Genomic DNA, 20,730 nt, shown 5'->3' with positions numbered 1-20,730 from the left:
AGAAGAGGGCATCAGGTCCTATTACAGATGGTTGTGAGCTACCATGTGGTTGCTGGGAATTGAACTCAGGACCTCTGGAAGAGCAGTCAGTGCTCTTAACCACTGAGCCAGCCCAGAATGACTCTTTCTTAAGTCAGTGGGCTGGAGAGATGGATTAGTGTAATTAAGAGAGCATTTACTGTTCTTCTTTTTCTTCTTCTTCTTTTTTTTTTAATGATTTATTTGTTTTCATTTTATGTGTGTTGGTGTTTTCGCTGTATATGTCTGTGTGAGACATCTGATCCTCTGGAACTAGGCATACAGACACTTGTGAGCTGCCAAGTTTAATCAAGTTACCTGCTAGTCCCTCAAGAATTTGTGACTCGCCGGGCGTGGTGGCGCACGCCTTTAATCCCAGCACTCGGGAGGCAGAGGCAGGCGGATTTCTGAGTTCGAGGCCAGCCTGGTCTACAAAGTGAGCTCCAGGACAGCCAGGGCTATACAGAGAAACCCTGTCTCGTAAAAACCAAAAAAAAAAAAAAAANAATTTGTGACTCTACTAATCTCATTTAACCTAAATTATTGTAGAGGCTCTTTTGTTGTTGTTGCTGCTGCTGCTTTTATTTTTGTTTTGTTTTGTTTTTAATTCTTTTTTTAAATAAGATATTCTCTTTATTTACATTTTAAATGTTATCCCCTTTTCTAGTTTCCCCTCTGAAAATCCACTATCCCCCCCCCTTCCCCTGCTCCCCAACCCACCCACTCCTATTCCTGGTCCTGGTGTTCTCCTATACTGGGGCATAGAGCCTTCACAGGACCAAGGGCCTCTCCTCCCATTGATGACTGACAAGGCCATCCTCTGCTACATATCTAGCTAGAGCCACAAGTTCCACTATGAGTTTTCTTTGATTGGTGGTATAGTTCCAAGGAGCTCTGGGGGTACTGGTTAGTTCATATTGATGCTCCTTCTATGGGGCTTCAGTCCCCTTCAGCTCCCTGGGTATTTCTCTAGCTCCTTCATTGGGGACCTTGTGCTCCATCCAATGGATGATTGTGAGCATCCACTTCTATATTTGCCAGGCACTGGCAGAGCCTCACAGGAGACAGCTATATCAGGCTCCTTCCTGTCAGCAGGTTCCTGTTGGCATCTGCCTAGTGTCTGGGTTTGGTGTTTGTTTATGGATGGATGCCCAAATGGGGCAGTCTCTGGATAGCCGTTCCTTCAGGCTCTGCTCTGAACTTTGTCTCTGTAACTCCTTCCATGGGTATTTTGTTCCCCCTTCTAAAAACTCTATTGAGTATTTTTGCATTGATATTCGGGAAATTGGTCTGAAGTTTTCTTTCTTTGTTGGATCTTTTTGTGGTTTAGGTATCAGAGTAGTTGTGGTATCAAAGAACAAATTGGGTAGAGTACCTTCTGTTTCTATTTTGTGGAATAGTTTGAGGAGTATTGGAATTAGGTCTTCTTTGGAGGTCTGATAGAACTCTGCACTAAACCCATCTGGTCCTGGGCTTTTTTTTGGTTGGGAGACTATTGACTGTTTCTATTTCTTTAGGGGATATGGGACTGTTTAGATCATTAATCTGATCCTGATTTAACCTTGCTTGGTACCTGGTATCTGTCTAGAAAATTGTCCCATTTCATCCAGGTTTTCCAGTTTTGTTGAGTATAGGCTTTTTGAGGTAGGATCTGATGTTTTGGATTTCCTCAGATTCTGTTGTTATGTCTCCCTTTTCATTTCTGATTTTGTTAATTAGGATACTGTCCCTGTGCCCTCTAGTGTGTCTGGCTAAGGGTTTATCTATCTTGTTGATTTTTTTCTCAAAAGAACCAGCTCCTCATTTGGTTGATTATTTGTATAGTTCTTTTTGTTTCCACTTGGTTGATTTCAGCCATGAGTTTGATTATTTCCTGCCGTCTACTCCTCTTGAGTGAATTTGCTTCCTTTTGTTCTAGAGCTTCTAGGTGTGCTCTCAGGCTGCTAGTGTATGCTCTCTCTAGTTTCTTTTTGGAGGCACCCAGAGCTATGAGTTTCCCTCTTAGGAATGCTTTCATTGCGTCCCATAAGTTTGGGTATGTTGTGGCTTCATTTTCATTAAACACTAAAGTCTTTAATTTCTTTCTTTATTACTTCCTTGACCAAGTTATCATTGAGTAGAGTGATGTTCAGCTTCCATGTCAACATTGACTTTCTATTATTTATGCTGTTATTGAAGATCAGCATTAGTCCGTGGTGATCTGATAGGGTGCATGACATTATTTCAATATTTTTGTATCTGCTGAGGCCTCTTTGATGACTCTTTTGAGTCATCCTTTTGTTTTAGGGTGAAATGTTCCATAGATACCTGTTAAATCCATCTGTTTCATACCTTCTGTTAGTTTCACTGTGTCCCTGTTTAGTTTCTGTTTCTAGGATCTGTCCATTGATGAAAGTGGTGTGTTGAAGTCTTCCACTGTTATTGGTGGGTGAGGTGCAATGTGTGCTTTGAGTTTTAGCAAAGTTTCTTTAATGAATGTGGCTGCCCTTGTATTTGGAGCATAGATATTCAGAATTGAGAGTTCCTCTTGGAGGATTTTACCTTTGAGTATGAAGCGTCCCTCCTTGTCTTTTTTGAGAACTTTAGGTTGAAAGTCGGATTTTACTCGATATTAGAATGGCTACTCCAGCTTGTTTCTTCAGACCATTTGCTTGGAAAATGGTTTTCCAGCCTTTCACTCTGAGGTAGTGTCTGTCTTTTTCCCTGAGGTGGGTTTCCTGTATGCAGCAAAAAGTTGGGTTCTGTTTATGTAACCAAACTGTTAGTCTATGTCTTTGTATTGGGGAGTTGAATCCTTTGATACTAAGAGATATTAAGGAAAAGTAATTGTTGCTTCCTGTTATTTTTGTTGTTAGAGTTGGCATTCTGTTCTTGTGGCTGTCTTCTTTAGGTTTGTTGAAAGATTACTTTCTTGCTTTTTCTCAAGCTTAGTTTCCCTCTTTGTGTTGAAATTTTCCCTTTATTATTCTTTGAAGGGCTGGATTTATGGAAAGATATTGTGTAAATTTGGTTTTGTCATGGAATACCTTAGTTTCTCCATCTATAGTAATTGAGAGTTTTTCTGGGTATTGTAGCCTGTGCTGTCATTTGTGTTCTCTTAGGGTCTGTATGACATCTACCCAGGATCTTCTAGCTTTCATAGTCTCTGGGAAGAAGTCAGGTGTATTTCTGATAGGTCTACCTTTATATGTAACTTGATCTTTTTCCCTTATTGCTTTTAATATTCTTTTTGTTTTGTTTTGTACATTTGGTGTTTTGATTATTATGTGACAGGAGGAATTCCTTTTCTGGTCCAAACTATTTGGAGGTCTGTAGGCTTCTTGTATGTTCATGGGCATCTCTTTCTTTAGGTTTGGGAAGTTTTCTTCTATAGTTTTGTTGAGGATATTTACTGGGTCTTTCTTTAAGTTGGAAATCTTCATTCTTATCTACTCCTATTATCCATAGGTTTGGTCTTCTCATTGTGTCCTGGATTTCCTGGATGTTTTGAGTTAGGATCTTTTTGCATTTTGCATTTTCTTTGATTGTTGTGTCAATGTTTTCTATGGTATCTTCTGCACCTGAGATTCTCTCTTCTATCTCTTGTAATTCTGTTGGTTATGCTTGCATCATTGGCTCCTGACTTCTTTTCTAGGTTTTCCATTTTCAGAGTGGTCTCCCTTTGTGATTTCGTTATTGTTTCTACTTCCAATTTTAGATCCTGATTGGTTTTGTTCAATTCTTTCACCTGATTGGATATGTTCTCCTGTATTTCTTTAAGGAAGTTATTTATATCCTTTTTATAGTCCATCATCATCATGAAAAGTGACTTTAGATCCTTATCTTGCTTTTCTGGTGTGATGGTGTATACAGGCCTTGCTATGGTGGGAGAGTTTGGTTCTGATGATGCCAAGTAACCTTGGTTTCTGTTGCTTCTGTTCTCAAGTGCTTGCTGCCCCCAATATATCTGATTGGAGCCTGTCCTCCTATAATCCCGGTTGATTCAGGACTTCTCAGAGTCCAGCTTTCTCTGTGATTCTGTGATTCCAGGATCCTGTGATTCCAGGATCCTGTGAACCTGTGATTCTGGGTGTGTAAGAATTCTTGGCAGTCAAGCTTCCTTTGAGACCCTGAGATCCTGGTGTGATCAAGCTGCTGGGAACCTGGAACCCTAAGATCCTGGGTATGCTAGGGTACCTGTGGTGTGGAGAGTCCTCTGGGGACCAGGGGGCGGTCTGCCAAGTTCGTGCCCAAGGTGGCCCGGAGCTGGCGCCGACCAAAAGGGCAAGCATCTTTTTTTTTTTAGATTTTTTTTGACACTAGGAATTGAACCCAGGTCTTCTGAAAGAGCAGCCACTGCCCTTAACTCTCAGGCGTCTCTCCAGCCCCATATTTGTTTTCTTTTTGGCTCTTTGTGGGTTTTGGGGTTTTTTTGTTTTTGTTTTTCCCCCTTTTCTGCTTTTGTTTTTATTTTTTGAGACAGGTTTTCTCTGTGTAGCCTTGGCTGTCCTGGAACTCACTTTGTAGACTCACTCTGTAGGCTGCTCACAGAGATCTGCCTGCCAAGTGCTGGGTGCCAGGAACACTTTCTGTTTTTTTTGTTTTTTTTTTAAGATTCATTTATTTTATTTATTTGAGTACACTGTAGTGTTCTTCAGACACACCAGAAGAAGGCATCAGATCCCATTACAGATGGTTGTGAACCACCATGTGGTTGCTGGGAATTGAACTCAGGACCTCTGCAAGAGCAGTCAGTGCTCTTCACCACTAAGCCATCTCTCCAGCCCCCACTTTCTGTTTTTACAGAGTTCTTGATCTTGCTTCCTAAACTCATGTTGTGCTATTCACAATTCTGACTCCAGTTCCAGGGATTCTGATGCTCTGTTCTGGCCTATTTGGGCACTGTGCACTTGAGATATATACACAAACATGCAGACACATGCACATCTTTTTTTTTTTTTTAAATTTTTAAAAGTTACAAGGTAGAAAAGGATTAAAGATACTGATAGTGATCTCTACATCCCCCCCACACACATACATAGACCATACACACCCAAAAATAAACTAAAGAATACTTTGATTCATTTATTTTTAGCCTTCATTCTTGACCTTAAGAACTAAAAACAGGGCTGGAGAGATGATTCAGTGGATTGACCCAAATGGCAGCTCACAACCATCTTCATGAAACCCTAGTTCCAGGGCAGGCGGGGGGGGGGGGGGGGGGGGGGGGGGGGGGGGGGGGGGGGGGGGGGGGGGGGGGGGGGGGGGGGGGGGGTTAATTGCGATGGGTTTTGTGTAACCGAGGCTGTTCTCTGTAGCCAAGGATGACCTTGAATTCTTGCCAGTGCCTTTCAGGTCCTAGAATTACAGGTGTGTGCCACCATGCCTCATTTTACACTGTGGACTAGCTGAGCTGCGTAGCCCCAGTGTTTATTAACAGTTTTTGGGTAATGTTGACATTGATGGGTAAATTGCTTCTGATAATTTTTATAACCTTTCTTACTAGGAAAGAGAAAAATTACGTGAAGAAAAGCGAAAATATATGGAATACTTAAAGCAGTGGAGTAAACCCAGAGAAGATATGGAATGTGATGATCTTAAGGTATGAACATGCAGTGCTTGACACAGATGTATTTAATGTGTCCTATGTGGCTTTGCTGATAGAATGGTTGTCTGGGCTGGGCATGGTAACACATGCATTTAATCCAGCAAGTGGTAGGTAGAGACAGGTGGATGGATGGACCTCTTGTGAGTTTGAGGCCATCCTAGTCTACATACTAAGACCCTATCTCAAGAAGAAAATTGGGGTGGGGTGGGGTGGGGTTTGCTTGTTTGCTTGTTTGTTTGTTTTGGCTGTGAGAAAGGTGCAGAACAGGCAGCCTGGAGCTCCCATTCATCTGTGTCACTATTCTAAGTGCTGAGACTGCAAGTCTATAGTGCACACCTAGCTGAGGAGTTTGTTTCTTGATAGAAGTGCATCTTCCTCATTTAACCGAAAGGAAACAGCCAGCTATATAGATGGTTTTCTTAACTTTCCAGCATTGCCATGTTACTGTAGTAGAGGTTGCTCTGCCAAAATCATTGTGATACTTCGCAACCATAACTGCTGTGGCCAGGCGTACATTTAGCTTTATTTGGGTTAAAAGAATAAAGATTTCATTTCTTCTGGAAGTAATCTAAAAGTATCTAAACCTTTAGACATTACATTACTGTGTGACCTTGCAGGAACTTCCAGAGCCCACGCCAGTGAAAACTAGACTCCCTCCTGAAGTCTTCGGCGATGCGCTGATGGTTCTGGAGTTCCTTAATGCGTTTGGGGAACTTTTTGATCTTCAGGATGAGTTTCCTGAGGGAGTAACCCTAGGCAAGTACTCAAGTTACCTGTTGCTTCGTGACAGTTTACTCTGACTTCATGTATTACTTGATTTCTAGCTGTCTCAGTCAGGGTTTCTACTGCTGTGATGAAACACCATGACCCAAAGTAACTTGGTGGGGGTGGTGAGGGTGGGGGCTTACTTTGCTTGCACTTCCACACCAGTCCATCATCAACGAAAATGAGGGCAGGAATCTGGAGGCAGGAGCTGGAGCAGAGCCCTTGGGGAAGTGTTTTTTACTGTCTTGCTCATCTTGTATTCTCACAGTATCCAGGATCACATGCCTGTGGTGGCATCCCTCCCAGTGGTCTGTGCACTCCCTCATCAACCATTAATCAAGAAAGTGCCCTATAGACATAGCTACAGGCCATGTTAAGGAAGCATTCTTTCAACTAAGATTACCTCTTCCCTGATAGGTCTAGTTTTGTGTCGAGTAAACAAAAAATAACCTGCATACTAAAGATGTACAGGAAACACACACACACACACACACACACACACACACACACACACACACGTATGTTCCATGAAAGTAGGTGGGTACAATATAGAGTCAGAAAAGGGTCAGTTAGAGGAGAAAGGGAGATAATCAGGGATGGTGGGCAGGAGAAGTGCAAACGCAGTTATATATGTGCGTGAAAATGTCATTAAGAAATACAGTCTTGTATGTTAACTAAATAAATTAATGAAAAAAATAATAAACATAAAAATATTTTTTTAAGTAAGTGGCCTCACAGTTCTGTGGGGTCATTGGACATCTAGGAATCTCCCATATGATTGCAGTCAAAGAGTGGCTAGAACTGAGATCAGATGAAGGTGTGACTGCTAGTTGTTTAAGATGGCTTTTCATGCATATGATTCAGTCCTCTCCATGTGACCTCCCACTAGGAAACAGAAACTGTTACTGTTAGGCTTGGAACTGGGACATCCTTACCTTTGCCATGGGCCCCTTGTGGAAGTGTTTAAGAACAGTTATAGACACACTTCTTGAGTGAGGAATACCATGTGAGAGTTTACAGACAAGTAGTTTCCACTTCTGATTTATAATTAATTTACATGTGTGTTTACAAACTTTATATAAACATTTATAATAGATCTAATATGAGGAGAAATTTGAATCAAATTTTAAATTTTTATCCAAAAAAATTGTTTACACTGCATGTATAAGCCTCCGAGACAGATTTCATTGTCCTTCTTATTTATATAAGAGAGTATATCAACCTATAGGACTCTGAGACCTGAAGGGTCTCCTTATGGAAGAAATAATAATGCCTTATGAATCAAGAGCATCTAAACAATTTTATTTAGGTAAACATTTTAATGTCTACAGTGTTAGGATTAAAAACTAATAATGATGGTTACCTTTGCTGGGCACTGTGTGGTAAGCACAGCCCACAGAGCTCTCATCAACAGTGGAACGATAATAATCAATTGTGTGTTTTGGGGGGGGGGTTGTTTATTTATTTTAATTTTTGAGACAGAATATTACTATGTAGCTCTGGCTGACCCAGAATTTGTGATGTAAGCTGGTAGAACGATCTGCCTTCATCACCAGTTCCTGTAAAATTATATTTTTAAATGTAGCTAAATTTGTGCCTCAGTGTTAAATTTAGATGTTATATTTTGACTGACTTTAGTGCACTGACTTTGACTTTTTTTATTTATGTGTTGAAATCCTAATTTGTTTTGGTTTAGATAAGGCGTGGATCTACTTTCATAAACAGGCACTTGAGAGAACAGTCGCACAGGCTCATGTTGATTAAATGTTTATTATTTTCCAATGGCGTTGTTTCTTCAGTCATGACAGAACTTTAAATTCCTTTTAAACGTTTTATTCACAGAAGTGTTAGAGGAAGCTCTGGTAGGAAATGACAGTGAAGGCCCACTGTGTGAATTGCTTTTTTTCTTCCTGACTGCAATCTTCCAGGCGATGGCTGAAGAAGAGGAGGAAGTAGCCAAAGAGCAGATAACTGATGCTGACACCAAAGGTCAGAGTTCAACACCATTGCTGATTGAGCTAGCAGCTTTGTAGTAAAACTGGGTTTTAATGGATTATTTCATAACTTTTCTTTTGCAGTTAGAAAATATAGGTATTTAGTTTGCCTGATGTTAAGTCCCATTATGCTAACAACATATTACCAGATACCTGTATAAACTTCATATTGGTGTGACCTGTTTCTGACAGCCTTTGAAACATTTCCTGTTGTTTCTTTATCTTTTCCCTTGTGATTTAGAAGCATCTCACTGTCTGGTATCTGCAATGCCAAGAAATTCTGCTGAATAGCCTTTTCCCTCTGCCCTTCATTGGGAAAACTCAAATTCTTATTACTACTTTCAAATGAAATACTACTGCTGATCTTATTGTAGATCTGACACGTTTTACACTAACATTTAGGATATTTTTTTTTAATCTGGATAGATCTAGAAATTTTGTCCTTTAAATTATTATCCAAGGTCAGTATAACAATATGTTAACAGCAAAAATTTCTTGGAGAACCCTTTAGAAAACTTCTACAATTATGTTCACTGTCTTTCAAGCACTGGTCAAGGCCTAGCCATCTAACCCACTTACCTTTCACACTTTGTTAATAAACTATTTCTCTGTCATTTTAAAATTGTGTGTGGGTATGCTCACCACCCCCAGCACCTCATAAAAGTGGGCAAGGGCGAGCACACCATGATCCCAGCCTTGGGAGGCAGAGGCAGGAGGGTCCGAAGCTCAGGGCCATCCTCAGCAGTACACTAGTTCAGGTCCAACCTGAGACGTCTCACTGTTGTGTTTACCTCCTGTAGTCAGGTGAGAGGTTGAACATTTATAAGTTATTGATGTTGTTGTGGACTAGGAGCTTGATTAACGCTTCGGTCTGTTATGTAAAAACCTTCGTAAGGAAATCACGCTGGGAGATGTCTCAGCAGCAGAGTCCTGGGACACAAAGGTGGAATTTCTCGAGTCTGCTAGTTTTCTAGTGCCTAGTTCCTGGATCAATGGGATTAATAAATCTGCATCTAATGCTGTCTGCCTTCTGATCTTATGGACTGGGTTGAAGTGAAATGTATTCTCCAGCTTAAGTGCCGATCACCATAGGTTAAATATCAAGGTTGTTTTAGCAATATGACTGCCCCATTTTCATCAAATGAAAGCATTCATATAACCACTGTGTTGTGTTAGCCAATAACACTATAGAATTATTGGTAAAGTTACAACATAACTTAAGACATTTAGCTGTGTTTAGTTCCACATTTAAAACAGGTGAAGATTGCCATTTTGAAAGCTCTAGTGCAAGAAGAAAAGTGGGTCCAGCAAGATAGCTCAGCAAAAAGGAAACACAAGCATTTGGTCCCTAGAGCCCACAGTATAAGCAGAACCAATATCTGAGGCATTGTCCTGGCCTCTACAGGTGTGTCTGCACACACACAGGCACATACGAGCATGTAATAATAAGTACAAAGGAAAATTTAGAACAATCTCAAATATAAAAATACAAAGTCAGTCTCTGAATAAAGGCTTGCTAAGCATTAAGGTTATATATGGTTCAGTGATGGCAACTGCGGCAGGATAACTTTTTTTTCACATCTCAATAACAGAAAAGTTTTCAAAAGTCTTATAAACAGTGAGATAGGATTGATTTTTTTTTTAAACTTCTACTTTGACTGGATTTATTTTCTATGCAAAGAAACATATATAGCTAAAAGAATTGTGGCTAATAAGGTGATGGACCACAAATTTAGGCAATCTGAACTATAAACCCCATAATGATTATAATTATCTCAAAATAGGAAAATAGGTACCAAAGTTAACAAGCTAATTATTTGTCTTCTTAGCATTGCCCATATCTAATTTCATTAGCCCTTGGTATCTCTGTTTCGTATCAAATCTAAGAAATTTTGTCAATTTTAAAAGTCTTGTACAAACCAGTTATTCCTGCCTTTTTCTTGGTGCTGCTGCTAGTTTGAGATAGGATCTCTCCATGTTGGCCTTGAACTTGCAATATAGTTGAAGTTGAACTAGAACTCCTGCCTCCTTTCTCCATGTTCTACCATAACCAGTTTTCTGTCTTTATTTTTATACAGTGAACCTAAAATTCTTTGAAGGACATGAGCATCTTCCTTAAACGGAACAGTTTTGAGCCTTTTTCCCCCACTGGGATATCATTACTGAATGTTGTATGTCCCTCTTTATACATTAAAATGATGTAATAAAGCCAGCATTGGGTCCCTAGAGCCCACAGTATAAGCAGAACCAATGGTAGGTAGGTAGCACAGGCCTTTAACCCCACCTCTTGTAATAATAAGGGAGGCAGATACAGGAGGATCCATGAGTTTGCGGCTAGCCTGTTCTATATAAAGAGACCCTGTCACAAAACAAAACTGTTTTATACAGTTATATAGGGTACAGTTCAGCCACGCTCTCTTGCAAGAAGGGACCCAGGGAATACTGAGAAAAATGTAATTCCCTAGAGTGCCATATGATAGATAATGCAGTTTAAGAATACATATTTTGAGTTGGAGAGATGGGTCAATAGCTATGAGCACTGGCTGCTCTTGCAGAGGACTGTGGTCTGAGTCGAAGCACCCACATAGAAGCTAACAACTGTCTTCAACTCCTATTCCAGGGGGTCTGATATCCCCTTTTTACCTTCTTCCGCACCTGCAGGAACATGGTACATGTATAATTTTGTAATGTAAAAGAATAGAGTAGTATTTTAACATGTCATTTTATTTAAGACTAAAAACAATCATCCTGTTATTGGTTCATTTCTTAAGGCCTCTGTCGCCTTTGTTCTAAATTGGCGATTTCCTCTAGATGGTAGAGGTTGGACACGATACTGTCTACTGAGGAAGAGATCTAGCACACTTGTGTGGCTGTGTCTAGGAGTGTGGGTAGTCTTAGTGCATGCTAATATTACATCTGTTGTGGCTTTATATGTAAACTGAAAATGTGAAGTTTTAGGTCTAGTATTTGCCTGTTTCTTGAGTTAGGTCTGGTAGGTGTGACTTCAGCATTTACAGTAAATATAGTCAGGTAACTCCCATGTGGTCCTGTTTGTATCTTAGCATCATCGGTGACTGTGATCAGACTTGACCCCAGAGCTGCCTTTTCCTTGGAAAAGTTAGTTTATTCTCTAACCTGGAAATTTTGCTAATTGAATCATGTTAGAACATTATGGAAGCACAAATCCAGATTAGCCTGAGGTCTTTGCTGGCAGTGCAGGAGAGGTAACAAGATGGGTGGACAGAAGTCTCACCCTCTCACCCATTTTAACATAGGCTTTTCTTATGTTGAGCTTCTAATAAATATTTGAAGAACTTAGATTGCTTATCTAGACTCACTCCTTTAGGGAAAATAAAGCCCAGATTAACTGATTTGTCTAAAGAATGTGTACTAGTTACTGGCAGTTCTAAAACCAGAACCTGACCTGTTGATTAGAATAATTTGTAAACACTGTACTGTAATACAGCCCTGGAGTTGATTTGTTTGGGTTTGTTTCTGGAAAGCATGAGGGTACAGTTGGCACTTGAGGTTTTTTATCTGTGTATTACAATTGGGAGGAGTTGTTTATATGTGCCTTATATATTTATACCAGTAGATTTGCTTAAACATCTTTCAAAGCTAAAGCTATTCTCTTAGAAATCTCCCTCCTGCTTCTCAGACTAAGGTTTTGAAAGTGAGGAACTGTTCATGGAAAGCATGAGTACCTGGCCGCAGTGCAGGCCTTAAAGCTCTCCCACCCCGTGACAGGGTCCAGTCTTCAGATGTTTAGAAGACCGGGCACCTTGACTCAGTTGTCAAAGTAGACTTTTCAAGTTACATGAAATGAGTAATTTGTTTTTAATTCTAAAATACATTTTACCATTTTTGGAATATGTAAGTGCATCTTGCTGGTAATTTGTAAATGTTCTTGTGTGCTCTGTAAGGAAATGTTAGTGTACAGTCTGTGTTCTAGGATCTGTTGCTTTGGTGGAGACCAAGAGTATGTGACTAATGCTGTGCTTGCTGGGTGTTGGTTCTTCTGAGGTCCATGAATGTTAAGCTGTTTTGTTCATCGTTTTAAAGGAGCATTCTTCCCGAATATTCTTGCACTAGAATAAAGTGTTTATTTCCTTAAAGATCTAACAGAGGCTTTGGATGAGGACGCAGACCCCACAAAATCTGCACTGTCTGCAGTTGCAGCCTTGGCCGCTGCATGGCCACAGTTACACCAGGGTATGTGTGGGCTTTGTTTTCTGTTGTTGTTTGGCATTTTATTATAATTTATAAAGGTACATTTACATTGTTGATTATTCATTGTTTTCTAAACAGCTGTTTCATTTTTAACAATATAGGCTGCAGTTTGAAAAGCTTGGATCTTGATAGCTGCACCCTTTCTGAAATCCTCAGACTGCACATCTTAGCCTCAGGTGCTGATGTGACATCAGCAAATGCAAAGTACAGGTACCAGAAACGAGGAGGATTCGACGCTACGGACGATGCCTGCATGGAGCTTCGGCTGAGCAATCCCAGTCTGGTGAAAAAATTGTCCAGCACGTCTGTATATGATTTGACACCAGGTAAACTACAAGTTGGATTTTTTTTTTTTAACCTGCTTACTTCCTACCCATCTCTTTTATCCAGAAAACTAACAAGTCAACAAGAAACTCCATGCAGAAAAATTAACTCATTAGAGAAATTAAGAAAAAGCCATGCATTATTGTTGTTAAAGTCATTTGGTTGATTGGTTTGGTTTTGGTTTGTTTGCTTGTTTGTTTTGAGGCAGGGTCTCACTATGTCTCTGACTGTCCTGGAAATCACTGTGTAGACCAAACTGGCCTTAAGCTCACAACAAACTTCCTGCCTCTGCCTCCCAAATGCTGGAAGTAAAAGAATGTACGACCATATCTGCCAGAGAACTCCGGTGGAGTAGGCTTGTGTAGGCAGTAATGTCAAAAAGCTGCTGATGAGAAATGAATTCCTAGAACTCTTCTCCTGGAGGTCTGACGAAAGTCTACTCTCCAGTTTTGGATCAGTTTGGCAGGCGTAAAGCCTGGAAGCTGTTCTTGAGGATCAGAGTTCCATGGTAATTTTCCTCCCGGATGTTTGGCATTTTCTCCTGAACCCATAATAATCAAATTCCCACCGCATTAGTCTAATGTATAGACTCACGCACACTCTATTAAGCATTACCTTATAGTAAATGCCTTTTAAGATTGTATTCTAACATTCTAGCTAAAGCCTTTTCCCAGTGTTCTTAGATTCCAGATAGTAACAAGGAGTTTAACCTATTCAATAACCAATTAAGTACTAGTCATTAAATCAGCTATCTACAGAAAGAGACTGGAATTCTCACTGAGATAGAAATTCTTATTACAGACTATATTCCGTGCCAACAGCAAATTAAGTTACTATATTGATGAATGGGAATTCTCCAGACATAGATAAGTATTAACAAGGCCTAAGTCCTCATATCTACTACTCCTTGTTCTTTATCAGGCATCTTATCATTGTGTTATAAATTGTCAAACACTGTTCCTTTTTTTCTCATTGATAACACAGAAATTATCCATTTTGGCAGGAGAAAAAATGAAGATACTCCATGCTCTCTGTGGGAAGCTACTGACCCTAGTTTCTACTAGGGATTTCATTGAAGATTATGTTGATGTGTTGCGACAGGCCAAGCAGGAGTTCCGAGAGCTCAAAGCAGAACAGCACCGTAAAGAGAGAGAAGCCACAGCTGCTCGGTAAGCATGGCTTTCTCTCTCTCTCTCTCTCTCTCTCTCTCTCTCTCTCTCTCTCTCTCTCTCTCTGTGTGTGTGTGTGTAAAGCTTGCGTTCACCACAGGGTCAGCTGTATCTCAGCTACAGCACCAGCTATATTTCTAAGGAGTGCAGGGTGAGTTTTCCCAGCATGGCAGTCTTTTTTTTTTTTATTTTTTTATTTCAGATGCTATCCCGAAAGTTCTCTATACCCTCCCCCCTGCCCTGCCCCCTACCCACCCACTCCCACTTCTTGGCCCTGGCATTCCCTTGTACTGGGGCATATAAAGTTTGCAAGACCTAGGGGCCTCTCTTCCCAATAATGGCTGACTAGGCCATCTTCTGATGCATATGCAGCTAGAGACACGTGCTCCTGGGTACTGGTTAGTTCATATTATTGTTCCACCTATAGGGTTGTAGAACCCTTCAGCTCCGTGGGTACTTTCTCTAGCTCCTCCATTGGGGGCCCTGTGTTCCATCTTATAGATGACTGTGAGCATCCACTTGGGTATTTGCCAGGCACTGGCATAGCCTCACAAGAGACAGCTATATCAGGGTCCTTTCAGCAAAATCTTGCTGGCATATGCAATAGTGTCTGGCTTTGGTGGCTGATTATGGGATGGATCCCCAGGTGGGGTAGTCTCTGGATGGTCCATCCTTTCGTCTTAGCTCCAAACTTTGTCTCTGTAACTCCTTCCATGGTTATTTTGTTCCCTATTCTAAGGAGGAATGAAGTATCCATGCATTAGTCTTCCTTCTTGATTTTCTTCTGCTTGTGGACGTTGTACATCGTGGTGCGGAGCCTAGTGCGCACCACGATGTACAACGTCCACAAGCAGATTACATGTTGGAACATCTTCTGGGTATATGCTCAGGAGAAGTATTGCTGGATCTTCCGGTAGTACTATGTCCAATTTTCTGAGGAACCACCAGACTGATTTCCAGAGTGGTTGTACAAGCTTGCAATCCCACCAGCAACGGAGGAGTGTTCCTCTTTCTCCACATCCTCGCCAGCATCTGCATGATGCTCAGTGTAAAGTGTCTATGTGTCAGGTGGACTTTTGTTTGACTTTCAGAATACGTAGAAGGAAGGAAGAAAAACTTAAGGAACAAGAACAGAAAATGAAAGAGAAACAAGAAAAACTGAAGGAGGACGAGCAGAGAAATTCAGCTGCAGTTCCAAGGTATGGTTTGAATTTTACTCCCCATGTGGCTTTGACAATTCACCTCATATACAAAGAAATTTTGATATAGAAAAAAATCACTTCATTACACATAAAGATTAAGAATAAAAGCCAGACACCTAAAACTATAAAGTGCTTTCAGAGTTTAAAAACTTAATTTTTTATGACTATATTTAAAAGCCTATGAAATTTATGTATAAACTTTTAATCAATTATACATGTGTTACTTTTTAGGAATATCACTTGTTTCTTAAAATTCATGTTGTAAATGGTAACTTCCTACAAAGATTTCAATGGGTTGTGTGTCTTCCCAATCCCCAAGACTAGGTTTCTCTGTGTTGGCCTAACTGTCCTGGAGCTCATTTTGTAGATATGCTGACCTCAAACTCACTGCCTCTGCCAGGATTAAAGGTGTGCACTTCCATGCCCACCTCAATATGTTACTTTTAACCTAAATAGTTAATTTCCTTCTCCCCTCTACAGCCACCACCAGCATAGGTAGGTACACTGTTTCGTAGTGCTTCTGAGCCTTACAGAGGAATATGGTTAAATTGGAAGATTGACTTCTGCCATCTTTTCAAATACCAAGATAACCTCGAACATAAATCTTCCTGCCTCCACTTCCCAAGTATTAAGATTATAGGTACATACAACCCCACCTGGCTTAGTATTATTCCCAACAGTAAATGGTAAATTGTAAATAGTAACAAGCTAAATGTTTGTCAATTTATGAAAAGTATAAATAGATAAATGTCTTCTGCATGCCTATAGAGAAAAAGACTGGCTGGCTGGCCTTTTGAAATCTCAGAGCCCACCCCCAATGACAGCCCACCCCCAATGACACACCTCCTCTCACAAGGACACATCTCCTAATCTTTTTCTGAATAGTCTTTTTTCATCTAGGGACTAGACATTCAAATATATGAGCCTTCGGGCTATTCTCATTCAAACCACTACAGGCAATCTTGTGAATATGCTAGAAACATCACTAAATTGTATGTTTTGAAATGGTGATTTTCTCTTTTATAAAAAGAGGTTTACTTATTTATTGATTTAGGTTTTTTTGAAACTGGATCTTTCTACATAGCTCTGGCAGTCCTGGATTATATAGACCAAGCTACCCTTGAACTCAGAGAGATCTTCCTTTCTCTGCCTCCCGAGTGCTCAGATTAAAGAAATGATGTTCATAGTATATAGATTGTTGTTTTTTATTTTTTTTGTACTAGGGACTAAACCCAGGCTCTAGAAGGTTTTAGGCTCTTACTGTCTGAACAAACAAGTTATAAAAATAAACATGGAATAAATATCCACTTTTCCCTATCTTTAATGTAGCCATCGCCACCTGGAACTCCTGCTTCAACTTTTCCAAGTGCTAGAATTACAGGCGTATATCAACACTTCTGACTCTTCCATATTTTAAATATTGTTATTGTTGTGTGACTGAAGGAAAGGGGTGGAGTTTGTCTTCTCCTTCCACCTGTACATGGATTCTGGGGCTCAGGACTCTGCTGCTCATTGTGCTTAAATAGCAAGCACATTTCCCCTGAGCCATCTTGCCAGCTCTTCCCCCCCCCCTCCCCGCTTATCTCATCTCCCTCATATGTCTTTTTCCCAGTTTCCTCAGTGAATAAAAATGTGAGCCTGCAAAACTTCACTTTGGATGTAGAAACAAAAATGATAGCAGAGACATTGTCTGTGTGGCTTGCAGTTTACCCTGACTGGCCTGATACCTCCTGTGAGGCCCAGGCTGACCTCAAACTCAAGGCCTCAGCCTCTAGTGTACTGGAATCACAGGCATGCACCACTACACCCAGTTTAAGTGATAGAATTCCCTCTGAAGTTCATATAATTTTAGTTTAAATTTGAATAACATAATGGAATAACAGATTATGTTCGTTCCACTCACTCACTGTATCTGAAGTACAACTGCTTCTTTCCCTTGGTATTTGTCTCCCTATCTCTCCCTACTCTGAGCTGTTATCAGCAGGTAGCCAACCGCTCTCCCCCACCCCACCACCCCCGCCTCCAACCATGAAGAGCAGCTTCTCTGCATCATTCACATTCTCACCTTCATGGTAGCACTTTCTAACCATCTTCCCTTCTCTAAACTTTTCTTCACAAAGCTGCCTCAGCAGTGAAGAGCACTGGTTGCTCTTGCAGAGAGGACCCAGGTTTGGTTCCCAGCAGCCACTTGGTGACTTACTCCAGTTCTAAGGAGAACCCACTTCTCTAGTCTCCACAGGCACCAGGAGCATATATTGTTCACCCATAGACATGCAGGCAAAACACACACGTAAAATAAATAAATGTAAGCCCCTCATTTCCTTCCTTGCTTCTAGGGCCAAGCATGGTTTAACTCTGCCCTTTTTTCTCACCGATACCTTGGATCACTCTTCTTACTTATACTTTCTTTAGATTTTAAGCTCATTCATTCCTTTTCCTTTCAGGGAAGAAGAAAGGGAAGATTTTGATACTAGTACTGAGAGCAAAAAAATAGAGCAGAAAGACCTGGACCCTGATGTGGTTACAGAAGATGAAGATGACCCCGGATCGCATAAAAGGAGCAGAAGAGGTATCTGTCAGCTCACTCAGAGCAGAGTTCTTTCTGCTTCGTGGCTAGGTCTTGATTCAGCGCTATTCAAGTCAGCCTTGAACTCACTGTGTAGCTAAGGCTGACCTTGAACACCTGCTTCTCCTGCCTCTACCGCTGAGTGATGAATTATAGGATTGGGATTGTAGGTGTATGCCACCATGTCTGTCTGTGTGGTATCTTAAACATCTGCCTTGATGAGTTGTAAAGATACTAAAGTGCTTTATTCACAAGTCATTGAAGAGAGACAATATTCTTTTTCATGAGTCCTTTTCATGTTCTCCTCCCCCTTTCCTTGTTCAAGTTTATTTGAAACAAGATTTCATATAGCATAGTCTGGCCTTGAACATTAAATTCATAATATAGCCAAGAATGGCTGTGAAGTCCTAATCCTCCTGCCTCTACCTCCCGAGTGCTAGGACTATAGATCCCCACTGTGCCTATCATACATCAGTGTCTCCTAACTTCAACTGCAGTGTTGGGAAGGGGGACAGATTGAGACAGGATCTCAACTTGTAGCCCAGGTTGGCTTGGAACTCACTATGTAGACTATGTCTTACTTGCCTCTGCCTCTTAAGTAACTTCAAATTTTATTTAGCAGGTCTTTTGTTTACTAAGATTTATTTTTTATTTTACGTGCATTGGTGTCTTGCCTGTGTGCATGAATATATGAGGGTGCCAGATCCCCTGGAACTGACCTCCATGTAGGTGCTGGGAATTGAAGCTGGGTCTTCTAGAAGGGTCAATGATCTTAACTGCTGAGCCACCTCTCCGGCCCCTAGCAAGTTTTACTAAGTCTGTTTTGCTTAGTTTTTACTCTCTGGTATGAAAGCAATGTGCAGGCCTGTGCACAATGATCTCTCATTGTGTCTTCACACAACTTGCTCTCTGCATGCCAGAGAGGAGGGGACCTAGTTGTCCTGTTCTTAGGATACCAATACTGCTCAGTTAAGGCCCCGGCTTCAGATACAGTCACAGTAAAACATGGTTCAATTTGTAACACAATAAGTCCTGGTTAGCTTTGTGTCTCATATTTATTTCTTTTTTGCTGTTTTGTTTTTATTTTTGAGATGGGGTTTCTCTGTGTAGCCCTCCCTGTCCTGTAACTCACTTGGTAGAACAGAGATACAGAGATTTGCCTGTCTTATATTTCTTTAGTGAATATTGAAAATATAATAAGGCTGGATATGATGGCAGAGGCCTTTCAGAAGTAAAGGCAGGTGAATCTCTGTGTGCTCCAGGGCATCTGAGTCTACTACATAATGGGACCCTGTCTCAAACAATAGCAACAAAAACAAATTAAATAAATAAAAGAGCAATAATGATACATTTTATTTCAATGTAGGGAAAGTGGGACAAACTGCAGTTAAGCAATGTATAAAGCAAGAAGAGATGAACTACTGTATAAAGCAGGAGCCTCTGAGTGCCGACGCAGAGGAAGCTTTGAGGCAGGAGCAACAACAGAAAGAGAAAGAACTCCTGGACAAGATTCAGAGCGCCATCGCCTGTACTAACATCTTCCCTCTGGGGCGTGACCGCCTGTACAGGCGCTACTGGATCTTCCCTTCCATCCCTGGTCTGTTCATAGAAGAGGATTACTCAGGTCTTACTGAAGACATGTTGTTGCCTAGGCCTTCAGCATTTCACAATAACGCACAGCCTCACGATCCTCAGGTATCTATTAAAACTGAAGAGTCCTTCTTGTCTGAATCTACCTCCAGCCTCAACCAAGGTCCATTCGATGACTCTGTGCTGCTGCCAAAACCAGTGCATAAGCCAAATCGGTGGTGCTTTTACAGTTCTTGTGCACAGCTAGACCAGCTCATTGAAGCTCTCAACTCCAGAGGACACAGAGAAAGTGCCTTAAAAGAGACCTTGCTACAGGAGAAGAGCAGAATATGCGCACAGCTTGCCCACTTCTCTGAAGAGAAATTCCATTTTTCAGGTAAATGTTCTGGTTTTTTTGAGTCACTGTCTGTCCCTGGCTGTCCTGGAATTCACTGTAGAACAGGCTGATCTTGAACTCAGAGATCTGTCTGCCTCTGCCTCCTAAGTGTGGGGATTAAAGGCGTGTGCCACACTTCCTGGATTAAACCTATTTCAAGCTGTTACACATATGTTAAAATAGTTAGCTTTCATCCTGACCTGTTCTTAGTTTGCAAATTAGACAGTCATCATATATTTCTTTATACAGACAAGGGTCTCAAAATGCCTTTGCGTTGTTTGTGTGAGCGGTCTTCTCATTCCTTGATGATGGACTGACTACTTGAGTTATTCAGCTTTGCATTATTGTGACAAAGTATCTGCACAGAACAACTTGAAGGCAAACAGCATGAGGCTGGGGGTTGACAGGAGTGAGTGAGCAAGCACCACAGTGGTAGCTCAGAAACAGAAGACCTGCCTCAGCTGGCTTCTCCCCTTCCCCTTTTATACCCTGTGGCTCCAATCTGCTTAGACGATGCCACCATTTTGAGGTGGTTCTTAACCCTCTGCTACTGACTACTGTACATGTGACCAAAGTCCAGAACCCCCTCACAGACACTCCCAGGTATCCTTTACTGTATCTCAGTGCCCAAGGCCCAGCAGTTTTGAAGATACTATGGTGAGTGGGATGAATGTTTCGACCGAGTTCCAGCCAGATGCACAAATGGTCTCTGGAGGTCGAGTGGCTGCCAGGGCAGATCGGGCTGCAGTACTTCCTATGGGAGGCTGACACACTGATGGCAGATAGGAGAAAGAAAAGCAATTCTTGGTGTGAGTTTCAGCAATGAGCGTCATGGAGAGAATTTGGGGCATGTTACTGTATCGCACTTTATATATTTTCCTTTGTGTTTGTTTCTTTTTTTTTTTTTTT

The 20,730-nt window shown here is 41.0% G+C and overlaps 1 protein-coding gene across 5 annotated transcripts in view; it reads left to right on the top strand.

Annotated features, from left to right (window-relative positions):
* Baz1a (bromodomain adjacent to zinc finger domain 1A) overlaps nucleotides 1-20,730 on the top strand; it is a 124,308-nt gene that overhangs the window by 79,999 nt on the left and 23,579 nt on the right. For 3 of the 5 annotated variants that reach the window (XM_021179125.2, XM_021179127.2, XM_029484731.1), the window contains exons 10-18: nucleotides 5,504-5,599; nucleotides 6,223-6,361; nucleotides 8,213-8,359; nucleotides 12,481-12,576; nucleotides 12,696-12,920; nucleotides 13,922-14,087; nucleotides 15,179-15,286; nucleotides 17,734-17,858; nucleotides 19,222-19,821. In XM_021179125.2, the coding sequence (XP_021034784.1) occupies nucleotides 5,504-5,599; nucleotides 6,223-6,361; nucleotides 8,213-8,359; nucleotides 12,481-12,576; nucleotides 12,696-12,920; nucleotides 13,922-14,087; nucleotides 15,179-15,286; nucleotides 17,734-17,858; nucleotides 19,222-19,821 (1,702 nt within the window). The remainder of the gene's footprint in view (nucleotides 1-5,503; nucleotides 5,600-6,222; nucleotides 6,362-8,212; nucleotides 8,360-12,480; nucleotides 12,577-12,695; nucleotides 12,921-13,921; nucleotides 14,088-15,178; nucleotides 15,287-17,733; nucleotides 17,859-19,221; nucleotides 19,822-20,730) is intronic. The other 2 variants (XM_029484732.1, XM_029484733.1) reach the window with 1 other exon arrangement.

This window comes from Mus caroli, chromosome 12 (genome assembly GCF_900094665.2).
Source record: "Mus caroli chromosome 12, CAROLI_EIJ_v1.1, whole genome shotgun sequence".
Taxonomy (NCBI): Eukaryota; Metazoa; Chordata; class Mammalia; order Rodentia; family Muridae; genus Mus; species Mus caroli.
This window is presented reverse-complemented; position numbering and strand designations above follow the sequence as displayed.